Below are 21937 nucleotides of genomic sequence, written 5' to 3'. Positions count from 1 at the left end.
AGGAGCCACGTGACCCCCCTTTACATTAAAAAAAAGTTGATGGTGCCCTCTTGACACTAGGCCACGTGAGCACAATCATTTGTATGCCAAAACGTAGTGAAAGAAGTACCTTTTTATCTGTATTTTACCCGACCTCGATAGCTTGTTCCGTTCAAAGGTTAAGGGGGTATGGGAAAACTTTTCACGTCCTCACTGTATATCACTCATTATCTTTCAATTATTTTCCACCTGCAGGAAAGAAAGTTTCAACCGTTTTAGTTGAAACATTATCTAGGAGTATTAACACTCCTGGCGAAGAACTTTTCGATGGTTTGCATGTTTTCAAGGACATACACGACCTTAGCTCTTATGTCTTCTGCGGTCTCTTCTGGCATATGGTGTAATAAGTTGAAAAATATTTCCTTGTTCAGAACTTTTCTAGTAGTTTTGGAAAGTCTCTACCGTGTATGTGTTTTTCGTCGTTGGTGAGTGTAGTTTGAGATATAGTACATTTCGGTTTTGACGGTTTTGGTTTTGATGATTCAGTTGTCTTTGATTCAATTTGACAGTATATAATTTTCGAGATATCAAGAATGTGGAGGAATATTGTACCAGGATATTTCATGGTTCACTTTTTGAATTGTTTATGAATTGAAAAAACAATGAATTTAAAGGTTTTTATAAATGTGTCTATAAAATATGTACTTATATGAAATATGTACAGTGTCACCGATGAAGTCCGCATCAAATGGTAAACTTTTTTATTTATCGTTTTATGTGAAATTTGATTTTGGCAGTAGATATTGCTTAAGAAATGATGTCAAATGGTGTCTACAAAATAGGTCACGTGATTTCCTTAACCTGTCAAAATTGACATTTAAAAAAAGAAACATCGAAAAATGACATTATTCTTCAAAATATCCAAAAATATCAAAGGCTAAAAACATTTTCTTTTGTAATTTTATACCCACACACCATTAAACACTCATTAAAAAACTCAAGTACTGTATAGTTTTGAAAGCCCCGTTGAAACTAGATGAACTTTGCATCAAGTTTGACAACTTTTATTTTTCAAAATTTGTTTTTAACATCAAAGAGGCTCTTAAAATATTATTATATTACAAAAAAAGAAATTCGGTGACTAGTTTAGTTAAAATAAATGATTTAGTACAGGTGTGCTTAAATTTTGATAAGTAGAAAAAGCAGGAGTGCGGAAAAATAGTGAAAATATAAAATACTTATTATGGGTTTGAAACTTGGTGTGTGGGTATAAAATTACAAAAGAAAATGTTCTTATCCTTTGATATTTTTGGATATTTTGAAGAATAATGTCATTTTTCGATGTTTCTTTTTTTAAATGTCAATTTTGACAGGTTAAGGAAATCACGTGACCTATTTTGTAGACGCCATTTGACATCATTTCTTAAGCAAAATCTACTGCCAAAATCAAATTTCACATAAAACGATAAATAAAAAAGTTTCCCATTTGATGCGGACTTTATCGGTGACACTGTATATTGAGTAACGTAGTGGGCAGTTGCAAAATAATATAAATTCGATAATTTCAAAGGAAATAAGAAGATATTTTTGGTGGCTGCTTCCATTGTTGGATAAATCTCATATTTCAATGTATTTTGATTTTATAATAGTCTATTGGCAAGTTGTTGATTGGTTTGCGTGAATATTTCAGTCCGATTTCTTCTACCGCTTTCTGTATGGCATCCAGAGCGTAATCCAATTGTTCCTTTGTGTGTCCAGACGAAAGACAAATTCGAATTCTCACTTTATTGAGTGTTGTGAATGGATATCCAATTGCAACCATAGCCACCTTTTTTTCGATGAGATTTCTTACCATAACTCTGAAAATTCAAATTAAATCTTAGCATTGCTAACGTTACAAGTGAAAACTTTACTTGAACACTGCTTATTTGAGAAGACATTAGGTACATTAGGTATATTGAAGTAACTACAATATCTTCAGCTGAATTTCCACATGTTGTTATCTCCTATAACATGTTCAATACATTTTCGCCATTATTCGAAATCGACATTTTTAGGAGTATCTACTTTGAACTGTTCAATGGAATTAAGTTCACAATGATGAGGGGGCTGACACATAATTCATTCGAACTTTAGACAACAGTTCTTTTTCAACTATACCCATTCACTTGATTTTATTATTAGGATTGTTGTCTTATTTATGTATGGAAATTATGTGAATAAGTGAATTATGGCAATTCATTTTTCAATTCAGTCTCTTGTATCTCTTGATTGTATTGGTGAGTTTTATTCGATTTTCAAATTCATTCGAGTTGCTCAGAGAGTCATGTATGAGTCAAGGATAATTATACCTTAATGACTTTCAGTTTTATAACTGCAAAACTCTGTTTTGGTGGCCTAGCCTTCGATTTTTTGATCACTTTATCGATCTGAGAAAAATAATCAATTGAAAACCCATAATAATTATTTATGGATTTCAAACCCTGCGTAAAAGTGTCTCTGGAAGAGAGACAAATGGCCAAACTTTCTTTGATGTTGTGGAAACTTCTTCCTAGATAGAATCTAACAGCCTCAGAGACTCGAGAGGGACAAAATGGTTATTTTTGCACTCGCGAAAGAAGACAAGAGCAAGAGCTCGTGAACGCCAGACATTCGTTATTTTATAAAGGCTGAAAGGTTCTCAGCGTATACTTCTGACATCGGTTAGAACAGTGACCGTCATGAAGTTTAGGTTACCGTGGCTTTGGCAGGTAAACGGTACTAAAGATATGTAAAATACTGATCCAAATTTATCGAATATCATGGTGTCATTTTTTGATATTACCTTCAGCATTTTTTTATAAATTACGTCATTCATTGCCAGACACTCAACATCATGGCAACTTCTTGCCAGATACCCTTAATGTTCATGAAATTATAATTCTACTTGCCTTTTAGTATAAACATTCGTTTTTATACAGGGTGTCCCTGGACTTCCTCTTTTCCTCTCGGGAATGTATAGATGGGGTCAAAATATCACCAGTACTTCATATAACTTTTTTTCCTAAAAGTCTTCGTAACCAAGTTACGGGCCCTCGAAGTTACAAAATGAAAAATGTTTTTCTTTGATAACTTTTCAAGTGAATATTCAAAATCCATTTCCATTTTCCTTAAAAACTAATATTTTCGAATAATGGTAGACATCTCAGGATAAATGTTGTTGAATTAACGTTATCATTATTATTTCTGCTTTGATAATTATTCATTTCAAATAATGGTAGACGAGCGGGTTTGATGTCGTCGAGTAGAACTACATTTTTATCAAGACTCGTTGCTCCGATCGACTTTCCACACGAGTACTTTTATTCATAAAATTGTCCAAGTAACCTTATTTTGTTGAAAAATATTGAAAAATATCTGTCATTTCAAAGTTTTCGGGTGTGGACCATCGGGGGTAGTCCGTTCCTGACTTTGTAGCAAAACAACTGACTCCTGCATGAAAGCTCATCGACGGAATTCATTTGTTTAGTCAATTACCAAAATTTGGATGATTTTGAATATTCACTTGAAAAGTTATCAAAGAAAAACATTTTTCATTTTGTAACTTCGAGGGCCCGTAACTTGGTTACGAAGACTTTTAGGAAAAAAAGTTATATGAAGTACTGGTGATATTTTGACCCCATCTATACATTCCCGAGAGGCAAAGAGGAAGTCCAGGGACACCCTGTATATAATACTTGTATAATGATTATATGATATTTTTCTATTAGCCAGACAGTTTTGATAATTCCAACCTCTTGCCAGACAAGCATACAGGGTAGTTGTAGGAGCGAGAGCAAGGTAGTATATGTATAGGTGTGTGCGAGTGAGATAGGTCAGTTACGATCCCTCACTGCGCAGTTGTTATTTCTACTGCAATGTAACCATCAGCTACTGTTGTAGACTTCCCTCCTCCGTGCCTCCTAATATCCGTTATATTCGCTTCTGCTAGCAAAGAAGCAGAAGACCTTCTGAAACAGTGACCTGTACATTCCTTTGGTTCCCGGAAGGTTCAGAAACTCAGCAATGGTAGAGGGCATGTTTCCAAACGTGTTTATACCAACTGGGTTGGCACTGCATTCATAATTTGCGTATTTCAGAAAAAACGTTGATGGTTGATAACAGAAGGGGGTAATGCAACGCATTCATCAAAATAGTCAATGTTATTTCCAACAATGTCTTCTATTAATAAATGGCACAGTTCTTCACGCCAGTATGCTCCATATATTCCTTAAAAGTAGCACCTATTATCATCAAATATTTTTCATCTGGCGCATCATTATGAATCCTTTTTATAGAGATATTAAATATTCTATTCTATTATGAAAACATGACAGTTTTACAAAAAAACTTTGTATGATATTTGTATTAAAAGTAAGTTTTATTTTGTTCGCTAAATTAGCTCAACTCGCTACGTTCAATTCGCAAACGTTTTCACTAACATAATAAAACATTATTTTCAACACTCATCATAAATAGCTATTTATCGTAGATATAACTATTCACGTTAATGCTAAACTTTGCCTTTCCATTGCTGTTAGTGCTTCTAACAATATAGTAACAAGGATTGCGGAAGAGTTGTCGTATCCAGAACATGAAGAGGCTGATACCAAAATAGTCTATCATGCAACTGTTGCAACTATATTGTAACTGTGTGAAGTGAGCAATCTGAATCACATGCTGACAGAAAAAAATAGAACAGAATAAATGTTTGCAGATAAACACAAATTACTCACGCAATTTTTGAATAGTGATAACCCAAAATCGGAACGATGGGTGAGTCTTGGTTTCCATATATAACGACGCCCATTTGTTGGAGACGTTGTCTAAAGTATTGGGTATTTCTAGCTAGTCTTTCGATTCTTTCCACTCCTTCATTTGTACCATCTCTACCCATAAGAATTTGCAAAATTGATATAATTTGTGAAGCTAAGGGTGGGGACATTGTCCACCCGTATCGGGAAGCAAAACTTTTCTCCCGTAGACCTGTTATAAATTCCTGTAATTGAAATGTAAATACTGATAATAAACTTCAAAAAATACATAATAAAAAGCTCAACCAACTCAACAGACAATTGAAAATATTGTCACCAACACACAGTTTCAATAAAGCATATAACAAACGTATATAAACGTTTAGCCGGAACTGACTACACAGAAACACGTAACATTAGGAAATAGCAGGAAATAGCAATTAACCATAGGCTAATACCAGAAAAATAACCTTATTCGAAATATAACCCACAGAAACTTTGAGAAAACGTAGAAATAAAACTATACTGGGACACAACACCCCACACAGACAAAACAAAAGACCGGATATTACATATACACTCTAATAATTGAAAACCATCATGATAGTAGGCACTAAATTCTCAGAAATATTATTGCATTAAAACGAAAACATTGATGTCAAGTTTGTGATTCTATATATTTTATTTTTTCCTCATCTATTTAGTATCATTTTCGTACGCCACTGCAAGAGACAGATTAAGGCAAAAATCTGAGAATTCAGTGCCTACTATTTTGGAACTATAGTATAGTCCAGCAGACGCAAACATTTAACACAACAGATAAAAGCATGTGTAGCAATTATACCAAAAATCATGTCAGTTACAAGAAATAATGAATACCACCCATCCACACATACAAGACTGTTCAAAAATAGGGTGATATTTCATTATTCTCAAAAAATATTTATTTATGCATCAATTTCTATTTTGTTTCCTCCAATACACTTGTGTCAGCTTCAATCGTAGCAAAACGCCGTCATTTCATAGGTCTCTGAAATCTTTGAAACAGGAAAAAGTCGCAGGGGACAAATCTGGTGATTACGGTGGCTGAGGCATAATTGAGGTGTAGTTTTTGACAAAAAATTATGGACAAGCATTGACGAGTGAGCAGGTGCATTATCGTGATACAAAAGCTAGGAATTGTTTTTCCACAATACCGGACGTTTTCTTCATTTTACTTCTTGCAATACGGTCAAATTTACATTTGATCGAACTTGGCATGCTTTTTTGGTCTTGGCTTTGGTTTCGATGTCATAACCATATACCCATGAGTCGTCACCAGTTATGACCTTTTTGAGCAAATCTGGATCGCCGTTGACGTCATTCAACTTCTTTGAACTTCTTTTTTCACAACAATTATAATGCTGACTGTTTTCTTTCCGTGGAGAAGGTGTATTTTTCCTAATTAGAGTTTGCAGGTTACAGAAATTTCTATACTCTAACGAGCGAAGAATTTGTTTGAAGGTGGTTGACAATGTTTCGTGGTGTATTTCATCAGTTCGGACTTCCATTGTCTAATTATATATAAATTGATTTGAAATTCTTGAAAAAATATCAAAAGAGATTAACCGAAAATATCAATTTTATTTGAACAAAAAAAAAACTGAAATTAGAAAGAAATAACATGAACCCAAACAACAACCAAAAAATAAAAATTAAAATCTGAAAATTAAAAATTATTATTAACAAAAGGGTTGATGATAACTCATCAACTTTTTAGTGATGACATTTTTTACCAGTTAGGCATAGCATATGCATGGGCAATGCTCATGCATAAATGTATGAATACATTTCAGCAGTAACTGACAAAAACGTCATAATTAATATAGAAATGAATTTAAATAATATGAGCACAGTCATAAGTTATCATACATATACAAGCCTGTCAAAGTTAAGATCTTCAGTCGCTTAAAAGCTCTCTACATGACTGCCTCCAATTTAGTCCTGCAGCAATTCTCACAGCAAATTTTTGCAGAGAGAAAACACGTGACCAAGAGGTACATGTACTCCAGTCAAGAATACCATATCGCAGATGACAGTTGATGTTTGCATAATGAACGATAAATAGTATGTTTTCGTGACAATGATTTGATAAGAACTTTAAGGCATAACAATTTTTTCCAATTTATAGTCGATTGTTAGTACAAGCAACTTAGTCGTTTCACTAGCATATACATTCATGTCATTGTCCTCAAAAATTTGAAACTGTTCTATTTATTTTTTGAACAGACGTCGCAATCAGCCACTGTATTCACCAGATTTGGGCCTCGTCGACTTTTTCCTGTTCCCAAGTTCGAGCAGACCCATGAAAGGAAGACGATTTGCGACGATTGAGGAGATAGAAACTGAATCGCTGGGAGAGCTCAAGGACATACCAAAAAGTGCAAATCAGAACTGCTTCAAGGACTGGAAAAACGCTGGCTCAAGTGTATTATATCTGAGGGGAGCTACTTTGAAGGGGTGATAATAGAAAATTCACCTTATTTTTTGAACAGACCTCGTATAACACATAAAACTCACACATGGAATATTTTCGGAACTGGAGAACATATTAAGATTCTGCAAAAACCAGTAGATCAACTGAAATGATGACTTTAACTTGTCATAAGAGTCAATTCAGTTTTTTTGATATTGTGGATGGGACTATGGCTCGAATAACAAAATTCAAATATTTTCAGAAAAAGTTTCACTTGGTAAATAATAATCAACCCAGGGGAGAAATCTTTCGTATCTATTTGAAAACAGTTTTCGTTAATACCCGGTTCAAATTTTCGGAAAAATATTTCATAGAATCAGAATCAAAACAATGTCGTCTCCACGAAATTAATACATATATATTTGTGAGTCAGGAATTAATGATAATCAGACATGTTTCGAGTGACGTGAGCCACCCATTTTCAGTAAAACAAGAAACAGCAACAAAGAAAAAGGAAATGAGACACACTTAGTGATTTTGTTAAAATCGAGTTACAAATTGATTTACAAATATATATGTATACATTTCGTGGAGACGACATTGTTTTTATTCTGATTCTGATTAATTACCTCCACCTCAGAAATAGATAGAATTTCTAAACATCGATTAATTGATCCCTCGAATGCATGAAATGCGATCATTTGGCTTACTATACTTACCCAGAGAAAAAGGGTTCATGTTCATATTCCTTATATTCCTGTATATTTTTTCTTATGCTCCTTTAACCGCCGACATTACTTAACTGTTCCTTGAATGCTCCAAAAATGTGTATATGTCTACGAGTTAAATACACTATTCAATGTCTAATGTCACTAATCCACTCTTTTTTTATATTATACCTATAATTATTCAATAACCGTACACCATGAAAGAACACCCACGCCCAGGCAAGGCCTTAGTAAGTGTTCCTTCATCACTAAAATTATTTATACCATGTAAGAACTATGTTGAAACTACCTACTAAAATGGGAACTACTAAAGTGGGACATTTATTTGCCAAATATTTTTGTGTAAGATTTTTTCCATCATTAATATCTATGATGCACTGTTTGGAACCTTTGGTGTAGTAATGAATATTACTGGAGTTTTTTCCCAACATCAAATTGTTATTTTTAACACCTCGACATGTGTTTCGATCACCAAGTGATCATCTTCAACGAGGAAGATTGAAACTGGTTTTAATCTCCAGTAATAATCATTAATATTGTAAAATCATAGCGAATAATGGCACATTTTACAGCCTAAGATTTGTTGCAATTTTTATACTTTTCAGATGTTTGCATTTTCATTTCAACATTCACCATTTTTACTTTTCTTGCATTTTATTTTTACATATTGCCTTTTTACATTCTTACATGATTATATTTTTACATTTTAACATTTCTAACATTTAAGATTTCCACATCTTTACATTTTCCTAACCTGAATTGTCAAATCCATTTTACTGTCACTGTTCTGATTTATAATGTGAATATTGTGAATAAAACAGTGATACCCACGCACAGGGTGTCCTTTGTGGGTTTCTTGAATTTGTTCAGACTGTTCAAAATGTTATTGACTGATCCTTGTACTGAAATTTGAATAAATTCATATTATTATTATTATTACTTTGAGCTATAGACTATTTCTTAAATATAAAAATATTTCTTCGTATCTTGAATATCTCTTGGATGAATAGCTCTACAATAAAAGCTCAAATGATCAAAACTATTGAATTCCATTGCATCCAAAAATTGATTCAAGTCTTATGTCACGTTGAAGTCATCATTCTTGTTAATCCACCAAAATTTGCAGAATTGAAATAATATATTTCCTTGTTCTGGAGATACCCCATGTGGAAGTGTATCACCAAAAAATAAAATTTGTCAATCACGGAATTTCAATACGAAAATTGTGAAAAAAAATCAATCAATTTCTTCTGACACGTCAAAGTAGCATCGGTTTTCATGGAAATGAACAATATGTACTGAAGAACTGAGTAATTTGGAGAGCCAGTGTAATTTTCCGTTTAGAAGACATTTCTTAAAGTGACTCTCGTTACCGAGTTTTTCTCAAAATGAAATTTCGACCCACTGGGTGATTAGGATATAAATGAATGTAATTTCAGGCGGGAAGAAAAGTTATTTGTACTTCTAGAGTTGCCAGTCAGTCATACCGATGAAATGTTGTGTAAGTAGTGGAAACGAATGAAGGTCGGCAATCCTGTAAAACGACAAACACAACTCTAAAGAATTAATTTTACCTTTGTTCCAGCAATGTACCCCCCTGATGAACCGAAACTTTTAGAATATGTACCCATAAGAGCATCAACATCTTTTGGATCACAATGAAAATAATCGACAACCCCTCTGCCGTTTCTGCCGACAGCTCCAATACTGTGAGCTTCGTCTATATAAAGATAGGCTTTATATTTTTTCTTCAGAGCAATTATTTCAGGTAAGCGCACAATTGTTCCTTCCATGCTGTATATGCCTTCCACAAATATCACTATTTTCTTCCAAGATTTATAAGACCCCTCCACTTGGTTGGGTTGGCCGTAGTAGATTGCTTCTCTCAAATGTTTTTCTAAGTGTTTCACATCTGAAAATTTTTGTTTTTGAAAATCACAAAAAAAAATAATGAAAATGAAAGGCTCGCTATCATTGGTGGTGACTCCGGTAGTACATTTTAGTCTAATCAATAAGTTCAAAAACATGAAAAATAGAGATAAAAGTCCTGAAAATATGAGCGATAGCTCATTCGAGCTAAAAGGTAAAAAATTTCAATTGTTATTAACAAAATAAGATTTGAAAAAATGGTATTTAGTTTTTCGTTAATAACTCAAAAAATATTAATATTTAAGCAATTTTGAAAAAAGCTCGTTGAAGAGGAAGAAATTTTCGATAAAAAAGTCCCAACTCTCGAAACTCTATCTCCATTATTTATAATTTTAATTTGACGTTGAAAATAGGGTTCCGCGCGGCTATTACGGCATGCGCGCGCTGCCGCTAAAGAGAGTTTATCAAAAGAAATAATTTTTTTATAACATAAAATGTCATTCAGAAAATTTGAAAAAAAATCTATTATCTTCTGAACACTTGGATAAATCGAGTCCCGTAGAAAAACAAGTTTTATGACCATTTTTCAAAAAGTTATTCAATTGTTAACTAACAAATTTTTTCCCAATCTCCGTTGGCATAAATAATGGGATAAAAGGAATAAATAATTGGCTTATAAATTTTAAATTCCATGGAACCCTTCTGATATATATACTTCATACGATCCTGCGATAAAAGTTCATAAAAATTCATTAATTTTTTTATTATAATTTTTTATAACTATTGCAAAATGAAATATCTTAAAATTGTTGATAAATTTTTTTTCAATTGATATTTAGCTATGTCTGTTTGTACATTAAACAATGGCAGTTATTAACATAGGATATGAATTTTTCACGCAATTTGTTTATTAAAATTTTTTAAACAAATAGAGAAATTCAATATTTTTGAAATTTTTTTTTGTTGTCTGGAGATAATTATGATTGAAAAAGTTTTTCCTAATTTTGATTTTTAATTGTTTAAAATCGATTTTTTTATATTTAGATTGTTTAAATAATTAGTTAAGAAATAATTTTGCTTTTAAAAATCATAATTTACGCTTTTAAATAGTTTGGCAGAAAAATAAAAAAAATTGATTTATTATTCAATTGTTCATTAGTTTAACAATTTGTTATAAACAAATATTGACCAACGTTATATTTTTCTCTGAAGCAGACAAAAATTATAAAAACAGCTATATATGAAAAAGTGCCATAAAAAATATATAATTAATTAAATTATAAAATTATAATAAATGTGTGTAATTAATGTGAAAACAGACATAGCTAAATATCAATTGAAACAAATTTTTATTAACAATTTTTACATATTTCATTTTGCAATAGTTATAAAAAATCATAATTGACAAATTAATACATTTTTATGAACTTTCATCGCAGGATCGTATGAACTATATATAACAAAAGGGCTCCACGAAGTTTAAAATTTATAGGCCAATTATTTATACCTTTTATCCCATTAATTATTTATGCCAACGGAGATTGAGAAAAAATTTGTTAGTTAACATTTGAATAACTTTTTGAAAAATGGTGATAAAACTTTTTTTTCTACGGGACTCGATTCATTCAAGTGTTGAGAAAATACTAGATTTTTTCAAATTTTTAAAATGACATTTTGTGTTATAAAAAAAATTTCTTTTGATAAACTCTCTTTAGCGGCAGCGCGCGCATGCCGTAACAGCCGCGCGGAACCCTATTTTCAACGTCAAACCATTTGCATGCTATTTCCTGAGCTATTCTATCAATTAAGTTCAATGAATTAAAAAAAATAAAAAAAAATATTGATTTTGTCAGATTAAGCGAATCCCTCTAGATAATCGTCAGATTATGAGACAGCACGTCTAAAACATAAAGATGAACCATATCTATTTTAATCTGACGCGCTTGAGTATTTCAAAATGGCGATTTTTTTGCATATTATAATAATGGCCGGGAGTTTGCGTCAGATCGAAATCGTCAGATTATTGAATGAGAGCTTTTTTTTGTTGCACTCAACACCCTCTTAGAAAATCTAACGCGCTCGATTAATTTTTTTTTCTTTACACTTTTAACCCTTACGTACAACCACCCACATCATGCAAACGATCAGATTAACATACCAACACTATTAAAAATACGTAGGACATTGATGCTATCAATATCTGACGTGCTCGAGTATGTCCATGCAACAGTATTTTTTTACATATTTAAAAATCTATAGTAGCTTCCCCCACCGTTGAAGAGGTATATATTATTTAACATTTTTTCTTCTTATCACCTAAGCTTTGCAACCTAATATGTCTCATTGACGCTCGAGTAAATCCCCATTTTGCATTGTGGGCTCCTCTGCTATTGTCCGTGTATGGCGGCAAGTCGTCGATAGTTTAGAGGAGACCAAGGTTTCAGAAATTCTGCTGCAAAAATCAGATCAGTTTTGTAGAGCCAAGGCAGTGATGGCAAGTAAAGTAAAGCAAGTGAAATAATTGTAAAGTGATATCAATGTATTATTGTTCAAATTGAATTTTTTTGAATCCCGGCTAGTCATTGATAATCTAGAGGACACTAAGGTTTCAAAAACTCTGCTGCAAAAATCAGATCAGTTTTGTAGACTCAAGGCAGTGATGGCAAGCAAAGTGAAGCAAGTTATTGCAAGTGCAATAATTGTAGAGTGATATCGATGTATGATTATTCAAATTGGATTTTTTTAGTTGCGGCAAGTCATCGATAATCTAGAGAAGAGCAAGGTTTCAGAAACTCTGCTGCAGAAATCAGATCAGTTTTGCAGACTTAACGCAGTGATGGCAAGCAAAGTAAAGCAAGTTAAATAATTGTAGAGTGATATCGATGTATTATTGTTCGAATTGAATTTTTGAGTATTCAAATATCATTATATTGATGCTCTTTTTCTAACATAGTGCCCAAGTATTGGGTTTGCATGAACACAGGTCATGAACAGAAAAAAATCGATTCTCTAACTCAAAACTTTCTGAAACTCTTGTGTATATTCATCATTTTGCATTCGTCATGATCATGTAGCTACTGTTGTCAAGGTTTGTTGTGTCTAATTGTCCTCACAGCATATACTACAGCTAATAGTACGTGCTGTGAGGGTAACCAGAGCACTCAGTCCGTTGCCTCATAGTCTTTGATAATGTCTACCGCAGTAGCAGACGAAACGTCAGGAATAAAAGTCTGCACACCGCGGCCAATAATCCCGGAAATCAGCTTTTATGCTTACTGTTGTGTTTGAATACTCTGATGGTGGCGCCTCCCAACCTCATACCAAGAATAATGCTATTGTGATTTTTTTCGTCGCTGAGAACCAAGCAGCCTGGAGAAAGAAGGGTGGGAATGTTGAGAGAATTAGTAGCGAATCCCATGCCAAACGTAATGACATCTTCGACTCCCAAAAACTCTGCTGTCATCTGTTCCAGTTGGTCGTGGAGTTCGCAAGAGCCATACCGTTGTCGGGGGTTCCCAGTGCTGATGCCGTATTTATATATTGATGCGATCGCTGCGTCCAGATGAGGACCTGATTGTTCGGCGAATCCCAAGTAGTTGAACGAACCAAGATTGACACATTTTTTTTCCAAACCCGTGAATCTAGAAAAAAATTGTTACGAACTGATATTTTACTGACTTGAAAGAACGGATAAATAGGTGGTGCGCTCATTTAAATCCAATAATTTTATCTTATCACAAAAATTATGTTGAATGAACTAGATACTTCAACTGCACTTAATAATCCCAATATTTCGTTCACTACGCTTTCAAATTCTAGGATACTAACAATCGAAACTTCATGAAGTAGCTTGGCTTGTAATTTTTTAATTTCTTGTTAATAATTTTTAATTTTCATCTCGTGGTAAATAGTTCAATTTTTTAATTGTTGCTTGTATTTTATTTCATTGTAATATCAGTTTTTTTGCTTGATACCATTGTTATTGTTTCAGCAATTTTTTTAAATTTTTTATAGATTCTTTCAGGGATTTCAAATCAATTTATATCATATTAGACAATGGAAGTTAGAACTAATGAAATAAACACAACTTTATTTCACTGCTACACTGAAAATGAAACACTTTAACTGAAACTTCAGACTTATAGTCAGATGTCTATCGCCTTATAAGATCACTTCGTACCACACTTTACACTAGAATTCCCGTCTGCCTATTGGTAGTGTTTATATATCGTAATGGAAGTATCTGGAAGCCGATAGGGAAGTCTTTGCATGTGTCTCGAAGCGATGCGACATTTTGGAAGATCCGAGTAAACCCGGAAAAGACTCTGGCGATAACCATGGGAAGATTACTATCTTCTCCGGCCAGAAAAGTGAGAATCTCTGGAAGGGAGATTGACTGGCAAGCGCGGGTAAAGTACCTCGGTCTTCTAATAGACCGTAGGCTCACTTGGAACCCGCACATCATGTGCGTTAAGTCTAAGATCGAGGATCGGATAGCCAGTCTGTACCCTCTGATCAACAGAAAATCAAAAATGAGCACGAAAAACAAAAGCATGATCTATAACACGATGTTCAAGCCTGTCATCATGTACGCTTCAGGCGTCTGGGGACAAGCGGCTCCGTCCAACATTTCCATTTTGGAAAGGTTGCAAAATAAGTTAATTAGGATGATTGTGAATGCTCCTTGGTTCGTGCGGAATGAAGCCATCTACAGAGATTTGCAGTTGCCTTCCATTCGGCAGTCCATCCAGTCGATAAATGAGAGAGTTTTTGAAAGAACGGAAACTCATGAAAACCCGTTAGTTAGGGAAGCCACAGATTATGCTGTTGACGACCCCTCCCGATATAGAAGGCCCCGACACTCTGTCGAATAGGCCCTCATGTCCCCCGTTAACGGATGAACAACTTTCTCATCCATCCCACCGCAGCCAGGTAGGGGTATCCCGTGAAGGGCGGCACTGACGTCTAAGGACTTCATGCCGTCATGCACTCAGTCATGAACCCATTGGTCCTTCTCGAGACCAAGAATCAGTCGAAAGGGTAGGGGAGCTGGACTCCAAACCTGAACAAATTGAAGATGATCTTCTGATGCGACATCTTAAACGGTCGAGAGTAGAGTTGAGCTCGACCGTGGCCAAGTTCAGCGGCGGCGGCGTTATTTTTAAGGAATAATTCACGACAATATATTGAAGGTTGAATGAAAGTTTGTAAAAAATAATGATCCACATCATAAAAAGTATACTCACTCGAATGTCCACCCACTATCCTTGGTGACGCGTTCTTTCAGTATCACCTCGTTACCTGCCACGCTACAAATCGGATAGTTTGAACAATCCCTTACCCGCCTGTAAACGTATCTGGAGAAAAAAGTGGAAAAATTATCGAAAAGGGGCTGGTAGCCATCCCGGTTTTTCTCTTTGGTGTTTTTAGGAGGAAAAAGTTCTTGACTGATATAGCCGAGAAACATGAGAATGTAAAAACTAATTTGCGTTAGAAAAAGTACCATAAAGGTTGGAGGCTCGAAGGATTCCTTTTCATGAAACTGGTTGGGATGTTTGCTACAATTGCCTACGACAGTTCTCTTGTGAATCTGGAAATAAAAAGTATAATAATTATCTCACTATGGTTACAGCACGAAGCGAGAAGATTTTGAAGTGAGACAGATTCGAACTCTTTTGTAGTCCGCCATGTTATTTTTCATATCATTTTTAGCATTTTAGCAAACCCCTTCATTTGATAGCCCTATCGTGTAAATGCAAAAAACAGACCATTACTTTAGTCGCTCTGCCGTATTGGAAAAAAGTGACTTCACTTTATATTTCGTATTTTTTCCAGTAAACCATTCCTTTTTAGAAAAGCTTGTGAAAATAATGGTTACTATTCAGGGTATAACTTGAATGATGTCATTAATTTCAGGTGGTTATTAATTCTCATATTTCATGAAAAAAGTGTGTCCTAACTTACTTCGTTAACGAGTGATGCTCTCTATGAAGAGTGTGAGATTTTTGATATCAGACAAATATTCTTCTACTACATCGCTACAACTCAGTTTTTCAATAAGACCGAACTTATTAAACCTTCTCATACCTATACTACGAGACAAAAAATGATTATTTAGTATCTTTCGCTTCGAAATCAATAGGCCAAAAATGCTATCAATATTTAGCAACAAAAGAATTTGATTATATCCAAATCCAAGATAGAGTGAAACAAAACAAAACCGAAGCGTGATGTTCACGTGATCGCCCAGTGTCAGATGGAAAGGGCAGCCTTCATTGGTGAATTCGCCTTCTTGGTACGAGTTCGGTACCAGCACAGGGTTGTAATCAGTCGTTTGCGTGTTTGTGTGGCGTGCGTTATAGTATATTGTTTAAAATTGTTTTTCAAGATGTCCAGTACAGACACTGCTGATGACACTGTGAGCTATCCTCTGAGTCCAGCCAGGAAACGATCTAAAAAAAGACATTTGAGTGTTGAGATGAAAGAAGTGATTTTAAATGTGTTCAAGAAAGAGATGGAAGAAATTGAGACATCGACTATCGACGAAGTCATATCGAAAGTTTCCGATAAAATTGAAGTGTGTTGCGCTTCGATTTACAATGTTTTACGGGAATATAAACAAAATCATACATTTTCCAAACCGAATACAAATCAGAATCGTCAAACCATTATAAAATCAATAGATGATGCTGATAAACATGCAATCAGGAGGAAAGTGCATGAGTACTTTTTCAGAAATGAAATACCCACGATAGACAAAGTACTCACAGAAATAAATGAAGATGTTTTATTGCCAAGTTTTAAGCGGTCAACATTCCATAAAGTATTGAAATATTTGAATTTTGTATGAAAAAAAACGAGGGCGCAATAGTTTATTATAGGATAGAGAGGAAATTGTGTTATGGAGGAGAGAGTATTTGACCAAAATTAAATATTATAGGGAACAACAGAGAACAATTTATTATATGGATGAAACCTGGGTTAATGCTGGTCATACTACCCCTAAAGTATGGGTCGATGAAACTGTGACCTCATCTAGGAGGGCCTTTCTAGATGGACTATCCACCGGATTAACAAATCCATCAGGTAAACTTATATTTATATTAAGACCTGCCTCAATCTCAATATATAAAAAGTAACCCTCGTATTTGTTTTATTTACTTACATACCTTTTCATAATTTCAGATAAAGGAAAACGGCTTATTATTTGTCACATCGGCAATGAGAATGGGTTTGTTGCTGAAGGGCTGTGGTGTTTCGAGTCGAAGAAAACTGGAGATTATCACGAAGAAATGAACGGTGAATCTTTCGAACAGTGGTTTTCCAAAGTTCTACGACATCTGGAGGATAATGCTGTAATTGTAATGGACAATGCACCTTATCATTCGCGACGGTTAGAGAAGATTCCGACAACGTCTTCAAAGAAGGTTGAAATCCAAAATTGGCTGCGATCAAAGAATATTACTTTTGAAGACTCATTGCTAAGAGTACAGCTACTAAAAATTGTCAAGGAGCGCAAGCTTGAATACCAAAAATATATAGTCGATGAGATGGCAGCAGGCCAAAACAAAATTGTCCTTCGCCTGCCACCATACCACTGTGAGCTCAATCCCATCGAGTTAATATGGGCGGATGTGAAGAATTTTGTAGCTCAGCATAACACCACGTTCAAATTTGCAGATCTCAAAGTACTTTTTGATGAGGCTTCGAAAAAAGTCACAGCGGAGAAATGGGAGAAGTGTGTTCGGCATGTGATATCGGAAGTCGAGACAAAGATGTGGAAGCTTGATAACATAATAAAAGCATAAATCGAGCCACTAATAATTCATATTGGTGAGGATGACACTACTGATGAAGATACAAATTCATCCAGTTGAATAATTTTTATTAATATTTCTTTTGATTTTACATAAAATAAAAATTATCAATAAAGAAATAATTCTCTTTTCATATAATGCTTGAGTGCGCTGTGAAAAATCTAATGAAAATCTTTTTATATTACACATATTATCTGCATTTTTCCCGTTAAACTGCAAAATTTGTGCATTTCACTCGTTTTTATAAAAAAGTTTTCCTAAGTTTGATATAGCATTTGCGATCAACAAGATGTTGGTTCTGAATACGACCCTGGCCAATTCTTGTCAATATCACGTGCTTAAGGCATGTCAATGTTTTCATCCACTCTATCTTGGATTTGAATTTGCTTTATTCATAAAGAAATCGCCTCGTCATTTAATATAGTCAATAATTGAAAATTGGAACTAATTTTAAATATTCATAATGTTAGCCTAAGTGCAGTTAAAGTACATGTATATCACTATATTCGAGTATTTTGAAATCTTAAAAGTTCATATTTTTAATCTCGATATTTACTATCCAACATTTTACCTGTTCACACTTTTATGTATATAAAAACATATTTGAAAGTCTTTTACGTTATTGACACTTAAAAAGTTCAGAACCAATTATATGCAGTATCTATGATTCGTAATTATATTATCTGCGATTAATTTAATGTGTATAAGCGTACATCTTATATGAGAGTGTGTGTATTTGTGTAAATATGGTAATCTGCATTATTAATTATACTTATACTCGTATTGTTAGTAATTTTAGTATAGTACTCTCGAATAATTTGTTTGTATATACTCATGGTCTATACGCCCACACAAAAGCAGTACCTACTGCTTCCGTGGTATATTCTTGTTCATTAACAATAATATATAAATAAATTATACTCTGGAATTATTTTTTTTGCGTGAATAAATATTATTATTATATTATTATTATTATAGTAACGGGGTGACAAAGTTTTATTAAAAATATCAATCTTTTATTGATAACTCAAAAGTCTTTACGCCGATTTTGATGAAACTAGGTGTGTTTTTTAGCAGTGACAAGGGGCTTCTTTTCATGAAATTAGATAACTGATGAAAATTCTAGTTGTTGGGTCATAATTTTGGTTTTTGGGCTTGCTGGCCCCCTTCTAGTGGACTGTATACTATCGAATAATGCGACGTAGGTAATTAGGTAACACACTTTATTCTGTCACATCTAGTTTACAGATTTCACAGAATGTCGAATACGACAATTGGTTTGATATGTTTAATTTGATGTGAGAGACACTAAGCTTATACAAATGAGAACCTTTGATATTCTCCACAATAAACTTACACTTTGTACTTAATTGAATAGAACTGGCCGATACTTGATGAAAATCCATATTAAAAAACTAATCAGTAGAGTTTATTGTATGATTTTCACTATATAGTGATAGTGAATATATTGAATATAGTTATAGTGGAAATCATACAATAAACTCTATTGATTAGTTTTTTACTTTGTACTTAACTACAAATACATATAATAGACCTTCCTTCTGTTATGCTAAAACCATACTGTACTGAACGAGATTACTCTTAAGCGAGAGGTAAAGAAAACAAGACACACGCTATTGGTTCCCTAAGGTATGTAGATATCCCTTGACAATTAGACAATTACACAGTGGTGTAACAGTGTTTAAGGCAACTCATTTTGAATTTTATTTATATTCCCAACACTAGCGGTGTCACAGAAGGTTACCCGATTGATATTTATAGCCAAAATCATTGTACGCCACTGTTTTTCTCCAAGTTTGTATCAGATTGAACAATCAATTCAAATAACGTGTTTGGCTTTCATACAAATGCACGGAATTGAAAAATGTATGTATTTTATTGTTTGATCTGGGTTATTCTCTAACATATTCAAAATTTTCCCGAGCAAGATTACCTATTTTGTATCCGCAGCAAGCCTCTTACTCACAGAAAAACCTATAGTACAATCCCATAATATTAGGCACTAAATTCCCAGATACATTGTATTGGAACGAAAACATTTTTGTCAAGGTTGTGATTCTGTATATTTCATCATCTGTTTAATATAATTTACGTACGCCACTGCAAGTAACAGATTGAGAAAAAACGTAAGTCATTTCTGAGAATTTAGTGCCTATACTATTTTGGAATTATAGTACAGATAGATAATGAAAGAAATTAGTTTTTCATTTTAGTGCATTGGTATAAAAGCTTCTCTTTAAAATGTTTTTTCATAATTTTTATTTATTAAACAATTTCGATATCTATGGATATGAGAATATCTTTAATAGCTTTTTTATGTGATACCAGTTGTCGATGAAAATTACTTGAGAAGTGTAATTATATACTTGTGATGCACTGTTTGGAACCTTTGGTGTAGTAATAAATATTACTGGAGTTTTTCCCAACACCAAACCGTTATTTCAACACTTCGACACGTGTTTCGATCACCAAGTGATCATCTTCAAGGGTAAGATCAAACTAATCATACTTAAATCTAAAGAAATGAACTTTAAACTTTTAAGCCAGTCTCGAATATACCTACACAGTAGGTTGAATGGACTGACGCCTATCAGAAAACAACTACTCCTCTGGCTAATACCACGAAGGGCGTTGGATTATACCCGACAGGCCTCAGTGCAGGAATCTTCACAGAAAATGTCCTGCATATGCAATTGGCAATAAAACTGCCAGTCTTCAATCATAGCCCACTGACTAATAAGAAAGTTTTTCTTCCTTATTCAGAGTAATCGGACAAATTACGGATATGCAGTTGGTTAGTACCTCCTCCACTAGATGGAGTAACATTTTGCTGTTCGCTCCAACTTAGGAAGAGGAATTAAATACTTCTTCGATTGACGACTTGTTTATTCTTCAGTTAAAAGGGGAAGGAGGCCAGGCTTCAACCTGAATAAAATCAAGATGGTTAACGTCGACTTGTTTATTTTGTGGAAATTCATGTTCACTGAGGATACACTACAAAAACACACTTTTGTCTATTTTCCACTATATTTCTTTATTGTTGACCGGTTTCGGCTATTACACCATTTTCAAAACTAACTGATTACATTTAAATCTGAGTAATTTATATCTATGTTGCTTATTCTATCATGAATGATTTGATATACCTGATATACCTGATACCTGTAAAATCCATGAACATAACAAAGCTTTCAATATAATGTAGGTTTTGGGATCTGGATTATAGGTTCAGGAGAGGACTATTATTTAAATCAAGTTGTTCGTTGAGGACAATAGAATGGGGATTTTTCTTTGACCTGTTTATTTACATAGATTCCAACAGATTAATCATTTTCCCTTTTTCGCATGTGTGTAGGATCTTTAAATTATCTTTATCTATTTTATGTTTCGAATTTTGAAGATGTTCGTACATTAATGATTTTTTATCCGAAATGACATGTTCGTGGTACTTTGTATCAAAATTTCTTCCAGTTTGGCCTGTATATATGGCGGGGCATTCACCACATTCTATTCGATATATACCAGATCTCTGCCCTTTCTCTAATTTAGGTTTGGCATTAAATAATATGTTTCCTAAATTTCCGTTGGATGTGCAGAATGTTTGTAAATTGAATTTTGAGAGATAATTTTTAATATTCTCGGAGATTCTACCAGCATAATTGATACTAACATATTTGTGTTCTGGTCTTGTGGAAATTGAGTATAGTTCTTTCGTTATTGATTTTTGTTGATATTTCATTATTATGTTTTTAACTAGAGTGGTAGGTATTTTTGTTATTAACTGCTATTTGTTTAATGATTGCGATTTCACTTCGGAGGTTTTGATCAGAAAGGGGTATTGTGAAAGCCCTATGTATCAATGACCTGAATGCAGACAATTTCTGTGAAATCGGGTTAAAAGAGTCAAAAGGTATTGTGCAATCTGTGACTTGACTTACCTGAGATTCTTCTTCAGAGTTATTCAACTGCAGTGGTTCACTTATTAAAACTTTATAATTTTTCTGATTAACATGTTGATCCCTCTGCTCTTGATTCAAACCCGTAAACATGCTTGATACTCGATAAACTCTGGAATGATGAGAAACCCTCTATTCATTACCAATTCAAATTCTTCATTACTTTATCTCTAATATGAATACGCGCATGTGGTATAAGTCAGGACTTTTTTAAAAATGGATATACGAGGTTATAGGCGACCGTATCAAGACATGTGTTTAATCATAGATTGTAAACTTACAAAGAAGAGAAAATGAACCTTTCTGATAATAAATAACATGAAGATGGACATCGTTACTA

General features: G+C 33.7%; 1 protein-coding gene across 1 annotated transcript; it reads right to left on the bottom strand.

The window, feature by feature from the left end:
* Positions 1 to 1370: 1370 nt before the first annotated feature.
* Positions 1371 to 21800, bottom strand: LOC111513561 (serine palmitoyltransferase 2). The gene is made up of 6 exons (XM_074174400.1): positions 21580 to 21800; positions 15050 to 15393; positions 13080 to 13444; positions 9509 to 9846; positions 4734 to 4996; positions 1371 to 1838 (listed from the first exon to the last, which is right to left on the bottom strand). The coding sequence occupies exons 1-6, from the start codon at positions 21688 to 21690 to the stop codon at positions 1604 to 1606; spliced, it is 1656 nt and encodes a 551-aa protein (XP_074030501.1). The 5' UTR covers positions 21691 to 21800; the 3' UTR covers positions 1371 to 1603.
* Between the last annotated feature and the right edge of the window lie 137 nt (positions 21801 to 21937).

This window comes from Leptinotarsa decemlineata, unplaced genomic scaffold, assembly GCF_025532065.1.
Source record: "Leptinotarsa decemlineata unplaced genomic scaffold, Ldec_3_MD MMD2_tig00000576_RagTag_RagTag, whole genome shotgun sequence".
NCBI lineage: Eukaryota > Metazoa > Arthropoda > Insecta > Coleoptera > Chrysomelidae > Leptinotarsa > Leptinotarsa decemlineata.
This window is presented reverse-complemented; position numbering and strand designations above follow the sequence as displayed.